General features: G+C 34.9%; 2 protein-coding genes and 1 long non-coding RNA gene across 5 annotated transcripts; 1 reads left to right on the forward strand and 2 right to left on the reverse strand.

Annotated features, from left to right (window-relative positions):
* Positions 1-1,826: 1,826 nt before the first annotated feature.
* Positions 1,827-7,555, reverse strand: LOC149393895 (uncharacterized). 2 transcript variants are annotated; one of them, XM_089617742.1, is made up of 12 exons: positions 7,004-7,555; positions 6,259-6,553; positions 5,849-6,154; positions 5,646-5,762; positions 5,275-5,562; positions 4,673-5,193; positions 4,035-4,205; positions 3,832-3,936; positions 3,597-3,678; positions 3,376-3,477; positions 3,187-3,276; positions 1,827-1,996 (listed from the first exon to the last, which is right to left on the reverse strand). In XM_089617742.1, the coding sequence occupies exons 1-11, from the start codon at positions 7,342-7,344 to the stop codon at positions 3,187-3,189; spliced, it is 2,418 nt and encodes an 805-aa protein (XP_089473868.1). In that variant the 5' UTR covers positions 7,345-7,555; the 3' UTR covers positions 1,827-1,996. The 2 variants fall into 2 exon arrangements, with proteins under 2 accessions (XP_089473868.1, XP_089473869.1); XM_089617743.1 differs by lacking the exon at positions 1,827-1,996 and having other exon boundaries at positions 3,024-3,276; positions 6,259-6,527; positions 7,004-7,236.
* A 4,261-nt stretch (positions 7,556-11,816) lies between these two features.
* On the forward strand, positions 11,817-13,895 carry LOC149393896 (RNA-binding protein). Of its 2 annotated transcripts, none has more exons than XM_089617726.1 (5): positions 11,817-11,958; positions 12,026-12,146; positions 12,442-12,655; positions 13,288-13,404; positions 13,492-13,895. In XM_089617726.1, the coding sequence occupies exons 1-5, from the start codon at positions 11,879-11,881 to the stop codon at positions 13,614-13,616; spliced, it is 657 nt and encodes a 218-aa protein (XP_089473852.1). In that variant the 5' UTR covers positions 11,817-11,878; the 3' UTR covers positions 13,617-13,895. The 2 variants fall into 2 exon arrangements, with proteins under 2 accessions (XP_089473852.1, XP_089473853.1); XM_089617727.1 differs by having other exon boundaries at positions 12,032-12,146.
* Positions 13,896-16,625: 2,730 nt separating this feature from the next.
* On the reverse strand, positions 16,626-17,393 carry LOC149393897 (uncharacterized). The gene is made up of 3 exons (XR_016299639.1): positions 17,041-17,393; positions 16,868-16,949; positions 16,626-16,769 (listed from the first exon to the last, which is right to left on the reverse strand). It is a non-coding gene; the product is annotated as an uncharacterized LOC149393897 (long non-coding RNA).
* Positions 17,394-22,554: the final 5,161 nt, after the last annotated feature.

Below are 22,554 nucleotides of genomic sequence, written 5' to 3' on the forward strand. Positions count from 1 at the left end.
GGCTTAGTTGGTTAGCGTAGTCCTTTATTTATCATAATGCATTGGATATATGTTTTAAGCTTATTTGCATTCGTGGATTTGGAACTTTGTGAGTTCTGACATTAATTTTTAAAATTTGGATCTTTTTGTCAATTTTTTATAAAATCAATTTTCCTTGCTGTAGCCAAATCAATTTTTAAACGCAATCTCAAGTGAATGACATGCGAATTTTGTTGTTTAAACTTGAATATAGTTTATTTGATGGTGATTTTTCATATAAGCTTACTATATTCTGCTAAAATTAAGTTCATGGAAGTCACACACTTGACGAAGTTAGGGAAACTTAATTTAAAATTTAGGGACAAAAAGAAAAGAAAGTCAGACCCGTCTGCAAAAAATTATAAAATTGACAGCCCACATGCAAATAATCCTTTATTTTTCTTCTAGAATCAAGTATCAGGAAAACGGTTTCTAATTAACAATCCAAAATAGGTTAAGTTACACTTCGTCCCAAACAGTCATACAAATGATGAGTTAAATACTCCATACTTTGCTATGTAGGTATTCCTGCGATGAGGTCTCGTGACTCTCGTCACAGTGAGATTAATTATCATGGCTGCCTAATAAAGGTTATAAATTATATTGGCCCTTTATTAGAGCATCATCAAGAAAGAAACAACCTAACTATTAAGGTTAAATAATATTATTCCCTCAATAGATAAGATAATTCCGTTAAAATTGGTTAAGATTCACCCTAGCTAACCAAAAATTCTATCATTGCAAGTTATATAATCTTTGTTCAAGATAGATACAAAGGAATTAACGACAAGTTTTGCAAGTACCAATTTTTTTATGGTCCTTCAGAATAACGATTTCCAAAAACATCCAAAAATGTCAGCGTGATTTGACTAAATAATCGATTTAAAGTTATAGATTTTCAAAATAGTCAAGGTTTGCCTAAAATTAAAAAAATAGTCAAAATATGTATTAATTAAATTTCAAAAACAAAATTAATCTTAAGATTAATATTTTTGAAAATGATAAATTGCTTATAATAATTGTCAAAAAATTATTTTTTGACGACAACGTAATTTTGATTACTTTGCTGAAATTTTGACTATTTTACTAGTTAATTAGTTTCAAATGGCTATTTTGTACATTTTTTCTTAAATTAAAAGTGTAAACAACTCTTACTATAAATGAAGCTGTAAAAAATAGGAAAAATGGCATGAACTAGCCAATTCAAACTATGGCTTTTGCAAAATAGCCATAGTTTCATTAGGTTAACCAAAATAGCCATTACTCTCATCCCTGGACTAAATTAATCCTGCCTGGATTAAATTTAATCCCGATATTTTGTGTGGATTAAATTTAATCCTGCCTGGATTAATAATCGCAGCTTGGCTATTTTGCTTATACTTGATAAACTTTGGCTATTTTGCAAATCCTTAAGTTCTATTTGGCCATTTAGCCGCTTGACCCTAAAAAATAGAAAGCAAGAAAAAAAAACACTAAATGCAACTGTGAACTAGGGAAAAAAACTAAACATTAAAGAATATTACGGCCTACAGTTTGGAAAAAAAAAACAAAAAAAGGTAGACAATAGATATTTTATGGAATAAAAAACAATTTACTGCTAGATGTGAAATACATTTTTAAAAGACCAGTACAATAAATAATTTATTTGTGAAGCAATATGTTTACAAACTATGAAACGTTAGGTAGAAGAGGACACTAAGATCTTATCTTGCAAAACCATTGACACACATCCACATTATGGCTTTATTTTTAGAAGCTGATTGACAAGTCCAAAGTCTAAACAAAGAGAGAGGTACAAATATTCATTTCCGAATATCACTTGTTTTTAAATGTAATCCACTTTCCATTTGGATACACATATATTGGGCGGTCTTAGTGGTATCTTCGTCATAAATCAATCCCTTGCTTTTTCTTTTTCTTTTCTCATTTTACTTTCTAAGATGACTAATGTATTGCCTTCCTTTCCCAACCTAATTATCTGGAAGGTCAAGAAAATCAACCAAGAAAATTCTGTAAGCAAAGTGAAGGCACTAGTCAATTTCATGATTTCATGGAGAGTCACTTTCCCAACACACAACCATATAATGACAATATAAGAAGAATAGGTGACGAGATGAGCTAGTTCACTGAGAGAACAAATATAATAATATTAAAAAAAAAAAAAAAAAAAAAAAAAAAAAAAAGGACTTTGAAAAAAATATTATTTTTTTAGAAAAAGGGAAGCCCGCTGTTAATAGTAGACCATACCAAAATAATATGCAAGAGTTTTTTTAACGCGAGTTGTGGCTTTTTAGTAAAATTAATTATATGTTCCTTGTAGTAACACTTTTCTTAAATTTAACTCTACGTATAACACTCGACTAGTTTATCTCTGATAATACTCACTCATTTTGGAATGTGCATTTCCTTTTCTTTTCCCTTCTATATTAATTACAGTTTTTGAATTATTTGAAAAAATATATATAATAGGCAAAATATCTATTTAATATTTTTTGCCAAAATTATTTACATCGACTATTTTTTGAGAAAAAGTCTTATGAAAAGTTTTATTCTATGGAGGAACTCTCTTCATCTAACCGAGTTAAAGTCCATGGAGTTATGGAGTTACAGACTATTTGAAATGTATTTTGAGAAATTATACCTTTGATTTTACTATAATTCTTTTTTTTTTTTAACTATAACTGGCAAAGCCCCTGGATCCAAAAGGCAAGGCAGACTCGAAACTCCAAAACAAAAACAGGACTTGACTATAAGTCTATAATAGCTCAAGTAGCATATTCTTACAGAACGTCTCTTTTATTTTCTTTTTTTATCATTGAAGAATGACAGTTTTGATGTTTAATACTCTCATCTAAATTTTTTAGTCGAAAGCTAAAACAGTCATCTAGTCTTTTTTTTAAAAAAAACTAAAAAACTACAATTGCCATCTAGTAGACTTTTTTTTTTACCTATCAAATAAACGTCGTCTATAGTTAAATTTATTTTTTGCTACTATTATGTACCGAACCATAACAAATTCTCTATATTAACTCAGAGAAAAATACAATACTCATACCAGATATAGTCATCAAACGCAATATGTTTTTCCTAATAAAATTAGCATCAGTGATACCAAAAATGTCAAAGCACAATGGTAAATAAGATCAGTAATTCGAGATCTAATCACACCTAATTCCAACTTATGTACGGTTGAAGGAATGTAGCCCAATCACTTCTCACCACATCTATGTCCTCTGCACTGTAGATTTTTGCTCCAAACTACAAGTAGAAAATATATGAGATATCATTAGCTTAAAATGTACAATCACAAACTGAAAACATAAATAAAGTGTTGAATTAAATGAGTCAATGATTTACTTTTGGAGGAATTCCGTCAAACCATTGATTATATATTATGTCCATCATATAGCGCATTACCAAGAATCCACTCCCCACATCTCCAATCTGTGCTATAGGCGCCTAAAAAAACAGTTGGGCTTATAATTTGTAACTTATTATATATACATACATCATAATATATATATATATATATATATATATATATATATATATATATATATATTTAAAAGGGAAGCTACCTTCATTCTTTTCCATCGTAGTGATCCATATTTGCTATTACTCTTCTCACCTTGTTGGCATTTTTTGTAATTATCAAGTGCCCTGAAAACAAAATAATGAGTTCAGGGAAAGCAGAGAGAAGCTAACTGAGAGTAATAACAAACTCACACACATTCATCTACATATACACATGTGTACCCTCACAAGTAGAACAGAATCTTTGTACAAAATGGTACGTATTATTGATAAACTTACAAATTAACTAAGTTTTTGAAATCTGTAGGGGGATTTTGAGCATTAGGGTCAAGCCAATATACCACATCCCTCCATGGATCAATTACACCCAACATCCACTGTTGCCTATAAATATAAAAATTTAACTTTGGTTACAATTACATCACAAAAGAATCCAGCAGTGAAATGTACGGTACGTGATTCTCTATACATGGAATAGTTACCTTGCACTATAAGGAACAAGAACAATTTGCCCCTTTGAAGTTTTATTTATCGCGTCATGTATGCTTTTTGCCCTGCTTCCTAATTGATTCGGATCAGTGTCCACGTGAGAAGGACATCGGAATCTGAACTTAGACTGAACTCCTTCGCTTACACACTTGGAGTACAAGAACCTATCACCAATGATTGACGAGTTTTAAATTTAAAAAATACAAGTAACAATATTAGTAGTATACTAAAATTTGAAAAACACTAAAACAAATTGGAAAATTGATAAATATGACCTCTCAGCTCTGACATAATGCCACGAGCCTCCCATCAGTTTTACACCACATTTGTCGCCTTTCTTACTAAAAACAAAACTGCCTATATGTTCATATTTGTGTAAAATCCTCCAATTATAAATGACTTTTTCGTACTTTTTATGGATTTTTTACAAGCAAAATGGAAAAATAGAGTCTTATGTGGGTATTTTTGCCATTTGTTTTGAGAAAAATTCGATGAAACAATCGTAGAGGAGATAAATCTTACACGAATACGGAAACATAAGGGGTTTTACTAATAAAAAGATAATTCATGGGAGGTTTTGTGGCTTTTAAGGGGATATATAAGCAATTTTCTGGAAAGAAATTGATCTTACTTGTTGTAAAGTGATATACAGGGTGCAGTGATCTCTTCCATGTCTGCAAATTGAAGAATGTCGTCTCGGTAAAGATGGATCGTGTTTTCATATCCCACTATTTCTTTGGGCACCTCAATACTAGCTAACTCTTCAGCATTCAGTTTGCTTTTCGCGTAAAATACAATTGGGCGTAGAGGCATAGGCATGTTACACAATGGTTTGGCATCCTTAGACTTTATCATTGCCTCGCTCGAAACTTCTTGCACTTCATTTCTTTTCTCTCCTTTCTTATTTTGCGGTTGCAAATCTTCGACAGGATTACTTAGCATTGTTCTATCTGGAACGATTCGAGAAGAGGAGTCCTGCAAACGAAATAATAACAATGCATCCGAAACTGTTTGAAGCTCCTCACCCGGGACAGGTAACTCTGCGTTCCCTTCTACCACATTTTCAATTGGAACCCTCGACATATTGTCTCCAAATTCTCTCCAATTCGGGTGCACTTCTCGGTTTAGTAATGACGACTCACAAGGAGTTCCCTGAGCCCAAAACAATAATACTAATTCATCAACAACAGAAGTAGATAATGACCATCAAAGCTTATGATAATTACTTGATACCTGTTGTATACTATCTTCTGTCAGTTTATCGAACTTCTCTGCTGGTGCATTCAAACTTCGGTCAATCCACTTTTGGAAATCAGCTTTTAAGGCATCAATTTCTTTTTTTAGATTATTCAATTGAACGTCTTCGGGTCTAATAGGAACAAAGACATCTTTCCAGCGCGTGAATTGGGATTGTCCCCGAACACGCCCAGGATGTTCCGGGGTCTCCAACGCTTTAGTTAGTTCATCATTTGTTCCTTCAGCTACAAACTCTTTCTGATCGGCTTGCTTGAAATAATGGTCCTTCAAAACATTATTTTTATGTCATTTTAGGAACTATATACTAATAGTAATCAAGATAGTAATGAAATTAATATAAAGCTTACAATCCTCTCTGCTACTTTTTGGGTAGACTTATTCTTGTACAATCCATTTTTATCTTGGCGGGCACGCTTCCACAATAGGGCTCTCTTGACCCTTTCAGATGTCCCCATCTCTAGTCTCTGAACAAACAAACATGAACTCAGAAAAATTATCTCATGTAACGAAATCGATTTACTGTTCACGATAATATTATAAATGCCATTACCATTTCGTTCTCCAGTTTTGCATACCCTTTTCGGGATAAACGGTGGCTGTGTTCATACAACTTTCTTCTCTTTCTTTGTCTATTTGATAGCTCTAAAAACTCAGGTGTGCTACGCATTTCCACAAACTCTTTCCATTGTTCCAGCTGAATATGAGGATACAACCTTCTAACCTTGGGATGTATGACATCACAATTTTCCATCGTTTTGACATACTTTGTATAAAGCTGACATCTGAAATTTCTGAATTTATCTCCAGCACTAATAATCAGTACGTTCTTCATGTTACTATCAATATTGAAGTGTGCCTGTATGATTGAAAACAAAACAAAGATAAATGTGAAGCATAGATCTACTAACAAGCATGAAACGTGAACAAACAAAAGCTACGCTATATATAATATACACTTACTTCAACATCTGCCCAGATTTCATCTTTTACTGCTTTGGGGACAGCTTTCCAACTTTTATATGTAATATTAACCTTTTGCCTCACAAGAGCTCCAATGAAACTATGCAAATTAGATCCTTCTTCTCCTAAAGCCGCTGAAGTGTGTTCGTCGAATTCTACATTGACTTTCAGTCCTTTCTCACATAATTTCACGAGGCTTAGCATTCTTGTTGCGTTTCTAGTATTTCTCGGCACTTTTTCACTTGCAGTAGAAACATTTTCAGAATCACCTGAATCTTCTTTATCAGTCATTGTTCTACAGGAGCCAAATTAAAAATGTGACTACCTATCTATTAAACTTAATTGGCGCGGTAATAGTATTTTATTCACTAAATCTATAGCAGAGCATCAAGATAAACATGATCAGCAATTACTTCATTGCAGAAATAACATTTGACTCAAATAATATATCAGTCATTATAAAGAACGAAATAGACTCCTCTGCATTCAAATTTATTTAATCCAAGTTTTTTTTTTAAATAATAATAAAAAAAAAGAAGAAGTAATATCCAAGGATATCGAATACAGTCGCAAAACAAAGCAAAAAAAGTCATTTTTCCTATGAAAAACCGTTGTCTATACAAGCGCACATCAGTTGAATGTATATTCTAACAACACAGCCAATAATCAATAAAATGTAGGCCGTGAAACATTTTAAATTTCTTCAATAAACCAATTTATCAAGAATAAGAAGAAACCTCCTGACCTTTCGCTACCTTCAAGGTCCGAAACGTTCTCTCCAATCGAAGCCTCTTCGACGGTTCCTTCGGCCTCCCCGACGGCCAAATCTTCCATCTCCGGCGGCGTTTCCACGGCGGGCCTGGGATTCGGCGAGCACGACGGCTTGAGCTCCAGGCATCGGCTCCGGAGTTGGCGGTAGGAGGCGCCGGAGAACGGCGTCGGCGGCGAAAGAGACGGCGGAGAACTTCGGAGACAGCGCTTGTGAGCTAGGGCTTCGGCTCTGGTTCGGATTACGGAGGGGGACTGTGAGACCTCCATCGCGGCCTCGTCGCCTGTGGCATTGGCTTTCCTTTTGTACTTTCCCATTTCATCAATGGAGAGAGAGAGATAGATTAGGGTTTATTGCTTAGTTTAGAAAGGTTAAAAGAAAGAACGGTTTTGACTCTTGTTCGCACTCCGAGGGAGAATTGGGAGAACTCATCGACGGCCAAGTAGCTTGAGGGCTTTCTTTCTCCGTCGTGTAGACAGAGAAAAACTACATTTATTGAACAAGTGATTATTAAACGAGAAAATGAAACTAAACATGATTATTAGACTTTTTGAAAGTGAAAATGAAGATTATAGGCGATAAAACGAGCGGGAAGAAAAAGAAATTGAATCTAAAAATTGAAGTTGAGAATGAGAAAAATGATATTTTAAAGCGTTGGAATTAAGTAAATAAATAATATTTATGTATTCACATGTGGATGGCTGATTTGTGTCAACAATTTGAGCAGTTTCCACTCATCGGATTTAAATAATTCCAAGTGATACGGATTCCTCGTAACGAGAGGTATAAAATGGAATATTTGTTTGCCAAAATCGGACCTAGGATGAATGAGAAATTGATGCTCAAAGTAGGCTAAAGAAACACATTTATGTTGTGTTATGGAAGTGAAATATCAAGAGTCCCACATTGTATAGGGATGTGTGTTGTGGTAGTGTTTAAATACTATCCTCTTTAATTAGTGGATATCCAAGTGCAACAGAGGAGAGTGTGTGTGGGTTAACCATTAACCCCTCACGCGCACACACACGCGCTGCCGCCGAGCCGGGCTTCGGGCCTCGGGAATTGTTTTTGTCTCGGGCTTTCTTTTTATTGCAAAGTTCACTTCCAAAATTGTTTTAATTCCATAAATAACTCTTTGGTTACGTTGGGAATTAAACTTTTACTCACAAGGGGTTAATGTACCACTTTACTCGTGGCCATAAAGGCTGGAAAACGTTGAATGACCGGGTGTAATAGCCTCATTAGGAGCGTTGAATGCCTTTAAGGCTGGGCGGCTGGTTCAAATTCGTAACCTCACTCTTCCTTGGCCGCCTATATACAGGAGGCTTAGCCCTCTCATTCGAACACACCGTATCCAAGAATCTCCCACTGTTCCCGAGCTCCCTTCTTCCCCAGAAATTCTTTTCTTTTGTTTTGTCGTGGTGATACTTTCTCACACGTCCTAGTTCACTGAGAGTCAAGCCTATTGGTGCTAAGTTTGCCTCTGTAGTCGTTGTATCCTGGGAGGCTTTCGCTCACGTTTTCCAGCATCCGTGGGAGGACGATAAAAAGCTTCAAGGAAACCATCCAACGGGTCTCGACTGTTTCTTTCCATCTTCTCCGATTTATTTTTCCGGTTCTAAGGTTTAACCGGTTTTTATTTGTATTTTGTTATTTCCGTTTAATTTCCTTTCATGCAAATTGTCTTGTACTTCCGTCAATATTAATATAATATTGCTAACATAAAGCTCAATCACTACTTCAAATAGGCGCCCGAACCCGTAGCACGAAAATTTTTATATGTCGTGGATAGTCTCGATTTTTGAACTTTCTACAACGAAAATATACTTTCGTCGTGGAAAATAGTCTTTTCACATCGAAATTTATTTATATCATAAATAGTCTCGATTTTTTTACTTTCTACGACGGAAATATAATTCCATCATGGAAAACAGTGTTTTCAGAACGGTTTTGACTTCCATCATAGAAGATTAATACTTTTGCGAGCTCTCGCCATAACGAAGAACCATCTCATCGCGGCGAGAGCTACGTTTTACTACCAAAATTGCTTATATATACACATATATATATTTATAAGATTTACTATAGACCTCGTCGCGAAGATTATATTGCTCGCCACAATGAGAAATGATTCCATTACGCTAAAAGTTTCTATCCCGCAATTCTAGATCTTTCCATAGTGATAGTATTTTGCATCGCAACAAGACGGTGATAAAAACAAGGGATCCCATATGTCGTTGCGACGAGAATATTTTGGATCACGACAAGATGGCGATAAAATTAAGAGATTTCATTTAAAAATCTAGTTTTGTATTTCATATATATTTTTTTCCTTCATCTTCATCTTTCATGCCACGACCCAATTTTCATCGCGTTGCATATCGTTGCTCTCTCTCTCTCTCTCTCTCTCTCTCTCTCTCTCTCTCTCTATATATATATATATATATATATATATATATATATCGCGTGATCTCGTCCTCTCGCCCACCTTTTATGTGCCTTCATCTCTCCTTGCCATGGTTCATATCACTTTGCCTAAAGCTTCAACACTCGGGGTAAGTTTTTTAATGCTAATTTATTTTTTTATGAGATTTATTTTGTGAATTGATTATTTGTGATTTGGTTTGGTAGAAACTTATTTGCCGTGCATATCATTACCTTGGTCGCGCTCTTCCCCGCCTACATCTCTCATCGCCGGGCTCCATCTCTCCTTACTGAAAACTTCAACACTCCGAGCAAGTTTTTTGTTACGCTAATTTGCTTCTTTATGATGTTGATTTTGAGAATCGATGGTACGAGAAAAAAAACCAAGAAACAATTAGACTTTTATTACACAACGAATTGAGTTGTTGTACGATATAATAGAGGCATCAAAGAGGAGACTGTAAAGAGGATATAAAAATGTAATTAATGTAATTTTTATAGAGAATCTACATAACAAGAACATAAAGTCTTTCAGAACTTTAAGCCACAAATCTACGATGGAAAACAAATAACTATAATTATTTACACAATAAATCAAGAAACTGCTTCATCTCCTTCCCTTCTATTCTTTTCTTCTTGTTCCCTAGGTTATTGGGTTCTCAAATTCTAATACAACTTAGAAGTTAGAACTCGTTCAGGTACATTGACACTTCAATTTTGTTCTGTTTGTTGATTTACTTTTTAGCATGAGCGTAGTTTTAGTAAAATAAATGAAATTTTATTTATAATATTGATTTATCTTTTTTATTTTTTTAACTTTAATTCCACGTATACCCACTTAACTCATTTAACCTAAAAAAACTCGTCATTTTCTAATGTGCTTTTTTTTTTTTTTTTTTTTTCTTTTATACTTCTTTTTTATTTACAAGTTTTATTTAATTATTTAAAAAATAAATAAAACAAAATATTTTAAAAATGTGAAAATATCCAAAAAGTAAATGACACTCAATGTAATTATTAGACTTTTGAAAGGAAAAATGGAGATTGTAAGATAGAAATGAGATGGATGATAAAAAATTATATATATTAGATATTGAGAGGTGATAAACGATTGTGCTTTTGCTTGAATAAAAATAAATTATCTAGAAAAATATACCTCAGCTTTATCACTAGGAATTCGTCGGAAAAATCTTGATTCTCGCCTAGAATGAAACTTGTTTTGAATTGTGGGACGGTTGTACGCGATGCCCCAGGCGCAAGACTCATGATTTCCACCATAAATTTGGTATCCCGAATTTGGTTTTGGACAAGATTAAACATCGCTATAATTTGTTTTTGGGTCCATGGAATGACACGATTAAAGGTTCTTTTGTGCACAATTAAAGTTAAAATGACAAGATACAAAAATTATTATTATTATTATTATTATTTTTTTTTAAAAGCTAGTGCAACTAAAACTTGATTTTAGTAAGGCAAATTAAGGAAATGAAATGAAATTCCTCCCATACAAACGTTACAAAATAAAGAAGAATGAAAAAGAAACACGAAGAAATGCAAGAAAAATTAAGAATCAATTCAATTAATACTATCATTTCATTTGTAAATGGAATTAACCATAAACTTACATCATCACATAAAAATTATTTTAAATTTTAAATTTTAAATTTTACAACCGGCTTATCTTTTCTACTATTATAATAAGTACCAAAAAAAAAAAATTGTCGCATGTAAACCCTCTTTCGCCGTCCAATGGTTGGGCAACTCCAACCCTAACACTAAATTTTGTGTTAAAATTGCACTTTTTTTTTGTGTTTTTAGCACCAATTTTTTTTTCAACTTTAATCACAATACTAAATTTCACACTAAAAATACTATTCTTCATTACTATATCATTAAAATCAATAAAATAATATAGTAAGTTGATTTGATAGTGGAATTGGTAATCAACTAAAGCTAAAATAATATAAAACTCTTTTTTTTCTTCACTAAAGTATAGTATTGTATTTGTAGTGTGGTTGGAGAAGATTTTATACTATATTTGATAATATATCGTGGGTAGGAGTTGGCCTCGGACCCAATTTTGACTAGATTTTTGGACATTTCATATACTTGGTGTGATGCTAAGAATGAAATATTCCTTCCAAAAAAAAATAATAATAAGAATGAAATAGTAATAAAATAATGTAAAAAAGTAGTTAAAAAAAAAAGTGAAACCTTGATAGGTTGCAAATAAATTTTTTTGGCATGAATGATTTTTCACGAATGGTATACAAGTTTTCAAATGTTTTTCACGAAATGTGAAACCTTTTTGGCGCGAAACCGTAAAACTTCTCAGATCTCACTCTTCCACTGAACTTTTCATCGTAGACCAAAGCGACCCAATTTTTTTTTTTTTTTCCTTTTTAGGAAAATCGAAACTCTGAAGATATGAAGTCGAAGCAAATCTCTTTCAGAACAGTTGGTCAGAGAACCATCGACTCTTCGTTCCTCAATTCCTCTTCAAATCCGTAAGGGAAAAATATTACCCCTTGTTCTAAATATATTCATTTATTCACGTGTTTTGTGTCGATTTAGTTTCAGGGTTTCGAAGGAAGATTCTGGGAACAAAGACTCGGCGAAGAATTCACGATTGTCGCTCTCGGATTTCCTCAGAGACGAGCTCAAAGATAGCCGTGAATTTCCCGCGACCGTGAAAGTACTTTTCCTTCGTATTTAGGGCTTTATTATCCTTCGTATCTTATGAAACTCAGGAGCTTAATAATCTCTAAGATTTTGAATTGTTCCTTTTTTGGTTGGTACAAAATCCTAGATAGAACATAAGTTGGCTCGAATTCTAGTTTTACTTATTTTTCCTGTAAATGCTTCAATGAATATGATAAGAGTCAAATTGGTGTAGTTTTCAATGCAATTAGACCGAGTTAAGCCGAAAGTGGGTGCTTAATAGTGTGATTGCCTACTATTATTTTAGGGTTTTTATTGGATAATTTCAGGGGAAAACGAAGCCCTTTTCTTCTCTGGTGGGGCCGAGAGAGGCTGAGAAAGGCGGGGAATCGCTGGGCTTGGCTTCTGTTGTCGAGAAAGTTGTTCTTGAGCAGTTTAAGCCCAGTGGCTTTGCAGTGAAAGAAAAAGATTCCGTGGGCGATGAAGCAGGAAGTTCCTCTAATATACCGGTCGCTGAAGGGTCAAGAAAACGAAAAGCCGAAGGTTTTTGTTGTTTTCTTGAATTTTTTATATTTTTATATTTTATATTTTATTGCCATTTTGATTCGGTCTTTTATGTTGAGGAATATAGAAAATAGAGTAAATGTATTAAGGCTTACTAGTTAACAACAGCTATTAGGAGCTAGAAATGGTTTAGTTTAGTGTATTAAATATTGATGACTTGTAATTCTGAGTTGGCAAGGTTGCTATAATCGTTTTTGTTGATTGATTGAGCTCATCTTTGTTACAACGCTGGGTTCGTTTGTGAGCCAAGAAGCAAGGATTACTCTATTATTATTACATTCCCGATTTGGTTACAGGGAAAAGAAGTATTTTGGTCTCTCTATAGATCTCGTTTTTATGTGTAAAACAACGGCGAGCTTATGAAAGTAGTCACTTTGTCTTGAAAAAAAATTACTAAATCTGAATACTCGACTTTGTGCTTAGAAAGGGTCTCAGTGTATATTATTTCGCTTGGTGTAAATCTCTCTGCAGATGATCTTAAAACTAACCAATTAGTAAAGCATGGTAAGACAAGTGAAAATGCATGATCTATGGAATTTGCTCTGTAATTCTGTTAAATTGAAGTCCAAACTATTATAACTCTCTTACCGTTGATATGAATTCATATATAGGTGTACAAATTCCTCGAAAGCATTTTGGGGTCCTCGGCGGTGACCCGAAACGGAGGCGACAACGCAGAAGGAACGAGACTGCCGGGAAAGAAGAACAAGTTCCCACATATAATCACTGTCAGTCATATTATCAAACCCAGCCGAAATTACTCTATAAGATAATTCATTTTTTTTTTTTTTACTATCTTGTGGTTATTTTGATAGATGCGAACGGTGGTGGATTTTGGGACTCGGATATGGAAGGCGTGGACGGTGAGGCAGTTGGGTTCAGCGAGGTATGGGAAGGAGTGGGGTCCACTACTTTCGGAGGCGCTGTTGACTGGCATTGACCGTTGTGTAAAAAAAAAAAAAAAAACTCGTTCAATCTGCAACACCATTTTGTTCATTCCCAACGGCTAGTTTTTTTTTGGGTAAGGTCTAGTGTGTTAAATACTATTAAAAAAAAATGCTTTTGTGAAAATATATATATGTAGTGAGTTCTCAGGTGTTAGCAAGTTGTGGAATCTGGGTGTGTATCGTTTTTTTTATGTAATTATGCAGATTATGTATAAAACAAACAATTTAGGCATTACCTTTTTCTTCTGTGTAATTATTCCCATTACCACTAATTTGAGCAAATTTATGAAAGAAAATCCTCTTAAACATGAGGCTGAAATTATAGTGGTGGACGATGATTCAATAATCTTCAATTAAGCCATAGAAAGATGATTCAATTAAGGAAGAAATACATTATGTGGAGATCACCTAGTTCCATTATCAGAAGATACAAAAATCATAAACTGTAAATGAATATATATGTACATTTATATTTTTACCAAAAGAGACGTGAAAAAAGTACAAAACTTGTGTCGTTGCAATTGATTCCATACAGTGAAAAAAGAACACATTCGTTATGAAGATAATTTTTCTGTGGTTCCTCTGTCAGGATTTACTAACGGTCAATATTTTACTGCTACAATAATACTGTTATGAAACAAGAACACGACAAGAATATCATGACGCCAAAATTATTACGAACTCAAGAACGATTCCGAAAGAAGCAAAAAACGCTATTTACTAATAAACAAAATAAATACTATCAATCTTCCAATAGACCATCCCCGAGTTCGATTTTCACCTCAGTAATCTTCTTCACTCAATCGTCAAGCCACGTCACTCCAAATCCCCGGTCTCTTTGCCATCTTTTTCGTCGATGGCATCGAGAACGTTGGCGAGGGGTTTGAACTTGGGTACGTCTCGGACGAAGTCCCTGACGTACTCCCTCGCCAGCTGGCGGTGGCGGGCCCGGAAGATATCACCGGTGACGATCCGGTGGAGAGACCTCTCGTCGGAGATCTCGCCGTCCACGAACAAGCTCAGGATTTCGAGGAACAAGGAGCGGAGAGATTCGTCATTTTCGAAGCGGCGCTCGACTTTCTCGAGGAAGGCCGTGGATTTCTCGAACGCGGCCTCGATTCGCTCCTCTAGATGATCGTCTCGGGTTTCTTCTCCGGCGTGGTGCGAGAGCGAGCGAGAGAGGAAAGCCGATAGATTATCCATATTTTGAATGTTTTGACGAGACTTGCTAGCTGATGATCTGCTTCTTCTTCTTCTTTTCTTCTTTTGGTAACGAGATCTATAGGTCAAGAAATGGTTTCTTGAAACCCAAGTTACGTACCAAGATTGAACTAAAAAACGCAGTAGAAGAAGGGATACTTGAGACCCAAGACTCATTTGACGGAAGATCTATCACCGTTTTACTGAGTGAAGCGAAGGTTAGGAGGAGTATATATATGTGCATATATATATATGGGCCTAGCCCACTTCAGGATTGAGCTACTTGGTTTTTACTTCATTTGCGTGTTTATTTATTTATTATTTTTTTTTAAGCGAAACTAACAATTAAGTTTCTAACTACAATGCCAAGATTAAAAAAAATACCTTTTGAAATATGATTTTTTTAGTCAATGTGATGTATAATATAGAACGTATGGAATAAATACTAAATTGTGGTAAAATTACGTACCAAGATCGAACTAAAAAGCGCAGTAGAAGAAGGGATACTTGAGACCCAAGACTCATTTGACGGAAGATCTATCACCGTTTTACTGAGCGAAGCGAAGGTTAGGAGTACATATATGTGTATGTATATATATGGGCCCAGCCCACTTCATGATTGAGCTACTTGGTTTTTACTTCATATGCGTGTTTACTTATTTTATTTTTAATTTTTTAAGCGAAACTAACAATTAAGTTTCTAATCTCAATGCCAAGATTAAAAATATACCTTTTGAAATATGATTTTTTTAGTCAATGTGTATGTATAACATAGAACGTATGGAATAAATAATACTAAATTGTGATAAAATTACTAAACTTGATGAATTTTGTATTTTGTGTATGATTTTGTCATTGTCGTAGAGATGGTAGATGGATACGAAAGTCTAAATGGAAATGTTTATTCAGCTTAAAGTATACCGGAAAAAATTATACAAAATAATCATTTGAAACTAGCTGATTAATAAATTATTCAAAAATTTTAAATCTGTGATAAAATAGTTAAAATTATGTAAAAAAAATTTACATCAATTACAAATTTTAGATTTATATAAGCAATTTATAATTTTTAAAAGAATTATACGATCAAAATCATTATTGAAACTTAATACTTGTACATTTTGACTATTGCAATAATTTTAAACAAATTTTTATTGACTAATAAGCTATAATATTATATATATATATATATATATATATATATATATATATATATATATATATATATATTAAGCTTAAAAGCATTCACTACTACAAATATGGGCATCAGGTGCGACAAAAATCGCACCTGATGCCCAAAAAGTCGCACCCGATAGTACTATCGGGTGCGACTTTAGGTGTGACTAAGTCGCACCTAAAAGTCCGCAGCTAATACTATTGGGTGCGACATGTCGCACCCAATAGTATATACTAGTAGGTGCGACACTATTGGGTGCGACTTATCGCACCTGAAGTCGGACCTATTTTTCCGTGAGAACTCAAGAATAAGGCGAGAATTTGACTTTTGGGTGCGACATGTCGCACCCAATAGTCTTCCCACAAAAACACCAAACAGTGGTTTAGACGTCGCTTTTTAAAAAAGCGACGTCAAATCTTTTAAAAGAGCAGTTTTTTGAATGTCAGTTTATTTAAAAGTGACTTCATTTCTTATTTCGTTTTTTTTAAAAAAAATCAGCCAAGATTTAATCAAAACTTTTCCTTATAAATCTAGATTTCAGAAATTGAATTCACAAAAGAAGATAGAGTACATGCAACTTATGATAAATTAAAAAATTCACACGGGTCTATTTACATCTTGCTGTCTGACGGAAATTCTCCAACCTCTCACTCAGAGAAAGCAGTCCACTCATACGGAAATTACATCCCTTAGCGCCTCATAGCATTCCACTATTGCTGTGCACATATATTCAATATTCGTCATTTGCCATGTCTACTGCTATAGGAATCTGTAGTATGAAGAAAAAAAAGGATTCAAGAATTATCGCTGCCAATAAACCATGCAAAGAAATCTCTTTTCCTTTTCATGTTCAAGATAAACAAATACCTTGCTAGCGAGCAGGAAGGGTGGCCACTGGATAACAGAAACGTTATTTGAATAATATGGAACAAGCAACAAGTCTCTATCTCTGAAAATTTACCAATAAGAAGATATACTCAGAAACTAAAAAAAGCTCATTTACAATAGCAAATTTACTTTGAGGAAGAAGAAAACAGAACCTATTGCTGATAAGGTCTTCTAATCTCATAGTGTGTATGACTTTATTCCACACTTGAGAGAAATTGGCAATATTCTTCCGTACTACCTCTGGATCCAGTTATAACCGAGTGTTCTTATCATTGGCACAGATGTACACGCAATAAATTTTATTTCTTTCACGTAGTTCAAAAGTAGTTTTACTTGAAATAATATCCATTAAAATACAAAATGATAAAGACGACTCTATAGAACACTAACTATAAGATGCCATTACCAAATTTTTCTTTCTGGTATAACCATCTGCTACTGGCATGAGATTGACACTGAAAGCATAAGGAACAGCTGCAAATCTAGACCGCAACATCCCAAGCGTTCTTATTATCTAGAAGAAAAAAACAAATTGAGAGATAAGTATTTAACATAGTTTAGTTGTTTTAACCAAATGACTAATAACGAGCCGTTCGAATTTCAAAGTTGAAAGGGAACTTGTATGTTTCCCTGAATAATAATAATAAAGTTCCCCTCTGATGGACATTCCAATTCGATGCTGATTTCTCTACATTTAAACAGCAAACTAGGAGAACTACATAAAAAAATAAAAGGTGGGTTAAAGTGTCACCATGTGGAAAGAATTCGTGCCACTGATAATCATTGATTTTCATTTCCATTATCACTTTTGTTGGCTCCACTAGAGGTAATATCTGTCAATAAACCACATGAAAACCCCTCATAACTCAACATGAAAACCAAACAATCAACAACAAAAAAATTAAAACAGAGAGAGAAGCCTCAAATCCGAATTGGAACCCTAATTTTCGGAATAGAAATTGGGGAAAACATCTCAGATCCTTACCTGACCACGCGAATCAGCAAACACGGACCCTTACTCCTTCTTCCTCCTCGGATTTTGCGGCGTCGGTCTCACAAGAATCGAACGCTCGACAAACATAAACAAGTCAAAAGAATTCCCGACAGCCTGACCCACTAGCGCTTAAGCCATCATAACTCGAGCTACAAAACTTGAAATCGATTGATTCTAGCGGCAAATAAAATTAGACTCATGTAGCTTTCTAACGAGATATTACAAGCATATATACGACAAGAATAGCTATCTCAAAAACAGCCCGTAATTCACTGTTACAATTCTGGAAATCCCGTTTTACTGATGCGAAACACAAACTTTGGAAATTCATAACTAATTCAATACTCAATGGATTTACATGTTCTTGGTCATTTTAGAAAGCTCATACAGTCTACTATCCATGAAAAATATCCAAAAATAAGAACTCAGATCATATCGGTCTGTCCACGTCGATTTACAGAGGCAGTTCAAACAATTTTTCTTTTTCAAAAATTCGGCCAAATTCAAACCACAACCAAGAAATCCGCTACCAATCACCAATTTCAAGTCCTCAACATCAATAATCGGGTCCAAAGATCAACTAAACACAATCAATTGCTTACAAATCATCCCAGAATCAAAATCCCCAAATTATGAGCTATAAACCCTAGCTCGAAAATCCATCCGAGAAAGAGACTTCCTCACCTTATTTTCGTGGAATTAGATTCTCCGGCAACCACTCACTCCTTCCTCGGTGGTCGCTCTTGCTCCGGCGTCCTCGCGACTCCCGGCGACGTCTCTTTTCCTCGGCCTGAAGCGCGCGGTGGAGGATGGGTCACGGCTGGTGATGGCGCGCCGAATCCTCTCTCTTCTCGGGTTCCTGGTTCGTGAGGCTTCTCAGTCGTTCGTGTGTTCCTGGCGGCGGAGGAGAACAGTGGACCACGGCGGCGGAGGAAAAGACCGACGAAGGAGGAGAAGACCGGTCTGAGAAGAGCGGCGCGCGCCGCGCGGACTTGGACGTCGGAGAAGGCGCATGGACTTGGACGTCGGAGAAGACTCGGAGAAGAGAGAGGGAGAGAGGGAGGGAGAGTCGCAGAGGGATGAGGGCTGTTGTGAAGAAGATGAAGAAGACGAAGGTGTTTAAAAACTAACCCTAGTAATCAGGTGCGACTTTGTCGCACCTGATACTCGAATAGGTGCGACTAGTCGCACCTAAAAAAGATAATAGGTGCGACTAGTCGCACCTGAAAGTAAAAAAAATAAAAAATAAATACCACGTCAGACAAATGAAAAAAGTGAGGGGGAGAAGTTGAGCGCTTATTTTTTAAGACTTTCAGGTGCGACTAGTCGCACCTGAAAGTTTTCAAAACTATTGGGTGCGACTAGTCGCACCCAATACCACTTAAAATCAGCGAATTTTTTTTCATTTTTGGAGTTCTTTGGGTGCGACAAGTCGCACCTGATGCCCATTTAGGTGCGATTTTTAGGTGCGACAAGTCGCACTTAATGCCCTTCCGCACCAGAAAGGCTTATTTGTAGTAGTGATTAATATGAGCAAGAGCATAGTCAATAGTTAATTAGTAACTATATTTTTTTAACTTATATTTTTTAGGCTGTCATGCTTGTGACTATGCCAAACGGCAGTGATATTTTTTAATGATGTTTATGATTTTTTTTATAAAGAGAGATTTTGATTTTTTTAATAAAATATTAATTTAATAAAATATTAAATAAATATTTATTTTATTAAAGATATTTTGGATTGTTTAAATTATTTTTTTGTAAAAAATAAATGAAAATAATGATATTTATAATATAATATTTTTTAGGAGACATATATGTCATTTATATTAAACTGAAAGTATATGTCTGATATTTTTGTAAATCGATGGGATAAATATCGCATTTTGATTAAACACGAAAAATACTCTTGATAATTTCCCTAGAAAAATACGCATAATTCAATATCTTCAATAACAAGCAGAATTATTCCTCTCATTCGAGTCTCTCTCTATTATCGTCTCTCTCAATATTCTACTAGAAATTCTGTTGTCTTTTGGTTCATTCTTTTCTCTCTTTTTTCCTAATTTTATTTAATGTGTTTTCCTGCTAGAAACTACCGCATTATAAGCCTTCCGGTCATTCTTGTCTCAACGCTCAGCAATCTTTCAGTGTTCTTCAAACAAACCCCAAAATGCCATTCTGTTATACATACTAGATTTGTTATTTTCCATATCATTTATTTCTAGAATGAATTTACTCTAAAATTATGGTTGACCTCGGACTCTTTGAAGTTTCATTGTAATTTGTAAATACACCACTTTTTTGTTTTGGACCCAAAAAAAAAAGCCCCAAATATGAAGAACAATAACTGTGAAGTTTTTATTTCACATGTACCATAAATCTAACAGATGATACCTTTCGTTAAAAAAAAAAATACCAGATTATAATAATATACACATTGGAAGCACAAATTAATCCTTTTTCTCAAAGAAATCAAGATATTTACACCAAAATTGGGTATCAACTAAAAAAAGCTCAAGAAACTTATCTGAACTTCATATTTTTCCGAAACTTCTGGCAATAGTCTTTCTTTTCCTTCAAAACCGGAATCAAGATCGGCAAAGCCTGCCTCGGATCGGTCCGGACCGCCTCGATCACCGACCCGCCTCGGGTCGGGAACAACTTTCTGATGCAGTTCAGAGAGAAGATCGTGAGATGGTCTTCGACTCGGATCGGGACCTCGAAATTAGGGTTCTCCTCCAACAGTCTCAGAAGCTTCTCGGCGCTCTCGAGGGCCGATTCGGTCCGGTGAAAGTGCATGTCCAATGGGTAACACTTATCCTCGAAAGCGATCATCTTGTTCTCCTCTTTGCTCATAGCCCTCGGAGCCGACCCTTTCTCCGGGATCTTGATCTCGAAGTCGTGATTCAGAACCTCGCTTTTCCGGTCTTTTCTTGACGGGGAATCTTCGGGGATTCGCCGGTAGCTTGGGCCGCAAGTTTCCGTTTCGCTTAAATCGACCCTGGCGCTCCTTGATATTCTCTTCTCGTCCTTGCGATAACTATTATCAGGGCTTTCTTCGGGGATTGGTGGGAAGCTTGGGACGAAAGCAACCTTATTGTTTCTGGAAACCCTAACGCCCTTGTGAGCGATCTGACGATTGTTGTTATTAGGGCTTTCTTCGGGGATCGGTCGGTTGCTTCGCGTGCAAGTAAACCGGGGTTTCTTGATTTTTTTCTCAACTTCTTCTTTTTCTTTTTTGAAGTCGTTCTTCTGATTATTAGTGTTGGGGTCGGCGTAAAAGGCTTCGAATTCTCGGAGCAATTCCGGCGAATCTGCGAAGATTTTCTTGCCCATTCTGAGAACCGTTCGCTTGTCTTTGATCAAGCCTCCTTCATAAGACTCGACGACTTCCCAGAACGACTCGAAGATTTGATAATCGCCGGTGGATATTGAGAAGCGCTTTACTTTCTCTACGAGTTCGGTTGCTTTGTTGTACCTCGCTTTTTCTTTTCTGTCGAGCTCAACGGCTCTTCTTTTCGCAGGGCTTGACATGGCTATTAATTAGAGCAGAGAAGAATCATACGGAGAAAGAAAGAAAAATCTGTGAGGAGGGAAGAGAGAGAGAGAGAGAGATGATAAATATGTGAATGTGATACGAATGTTTCTGTTTTCAATGTATATACGGCTTCTATCGCACTGTCAATTTTTTTTTTTTAAAAAAAGGAAATCAAATAATTATCGTATCACCAACTTCTATCTAAAAAGTAAAACAGAAGCTCTGTTTTCTTTTTCATTTGGGCGTAAACCCTAATTGGGTTTTCAAAAGAGCCGATAACTAAATTTATTAATTTGTAAAATAGTCAAGATTTATCTTAATTTAGTCAAATAGTCAAAATGTGCAGCAATCTAATTTCAATTTTTTTTTACCTCAAGATTAATTTTTTTGAAAGTGATAAAATTGTTTCAAATGACTATTTTGCTAATCAATAAGTTTCAAATAGCTATTTTGTACAATTTTTTTTAAAAAAAATAAACCTAACTAGTTTGTCCAAGAAAAAAAAAACATAACTTTTTTTTTTTATATATAATTTTTTTTGTACATTTATAAGCTTATTTTTAGTATAATTTTTTATTCTCGTATTGACTTGCTAAATTATACTTAAGAAGTTAACATGAGTGTGCACTCTAAATTTCTATTAAATTTGTGCTCTAGGTAATCCAATATTTTTTTTAGCAAACTGTTTTTGCGATGATTTGAATCATTCTTAATTTAAAAGGGTGGGTGCTATACCAACTGAACTAAAATAATTGGTATTTTGTGATGATCCCACATGGTAATCATAGAAAATCGCATGATCGAAATTGGATCTCAAATGTGATTGCACTTTAAAAAACTTCTGTTAGTGTGAGAAAACAAATTTTTGTATTTATACAAGTTTTTGAGAATCATCATACTCGTTAATAATCAGACAGAGAATCCACATAAATACTATTAACAATACAAGGACATTCCATCATATTGAAAATATTCCCCTCACAAGACACTCTGCAGTAAATGGGTAACTCGGGTATCAAAATAGACACAAGATTGAAGAAGGGAAATGTTGTTTTTTCCGAAATTTTCTCACCGTCGGGCAAAAGAACAAAGCGTGGCTGGATGTTTCATAACCACCACAAAAGAAACACA

The sequence above is a fragment of the Urtica dioica genome, chromosome 6 (genome assembly GCF_054948205.1).
Source record: "Urtica dioica subsp. dioica isolate 48M chromosome 6, U.dioica_male_clone48M_v1_H2, whole genome shotgun sequence".
Classification (NCBI taxonomy): Eukaryota; Viridiplantae; Streptophyta; class Magnoliopsida; order Rosales; family Urticaceae; genus Urtica; species Urtica dioica.

Coding starts and splice junctions, on each gene's coding strand:
- LOC149393896 (XM_089617726.1), top strand. CDS start 11,879: ATGAAGTCGAAGCAAATCTCTTTCAGAACAGTTGGTCAGAGAACCATC. Junction 12,147..12,441: donor AATTTCCCGCGACCGTGAAA/GTACTTTTCCTT, acceptor GGATAATTTCAG/GGGAAAACGAAGCCCTTTTC. Junction 13,405..13,491: donor AGTTCCCACATATAATCACT/GTCAGTCATATT, acceptor TTATTTTGATAG/ATGCGAACGGTGGTGGATTT.
- LOC149393895 (XM_089617742.1), bottom strand. CDS start 7,344: ATGGGAAAGTACAAAAGGAAAGCCAATGCCACAGGCGACGAGGCCGCG. Junction 4,206..4,672: donor TGTATATCACTTTACAACAA/GTAAGATCAATT, acceptor CATTGGTGATAG/GTTCTTGTACTCCAAGTGTG. Junction 3,937..4,034: donor CTTGTTCCTTATAGTGCAAG/GTAACTATTCCA, acceptor TTATATTTATAG/GCAACAGTGGATGTTGGGTG.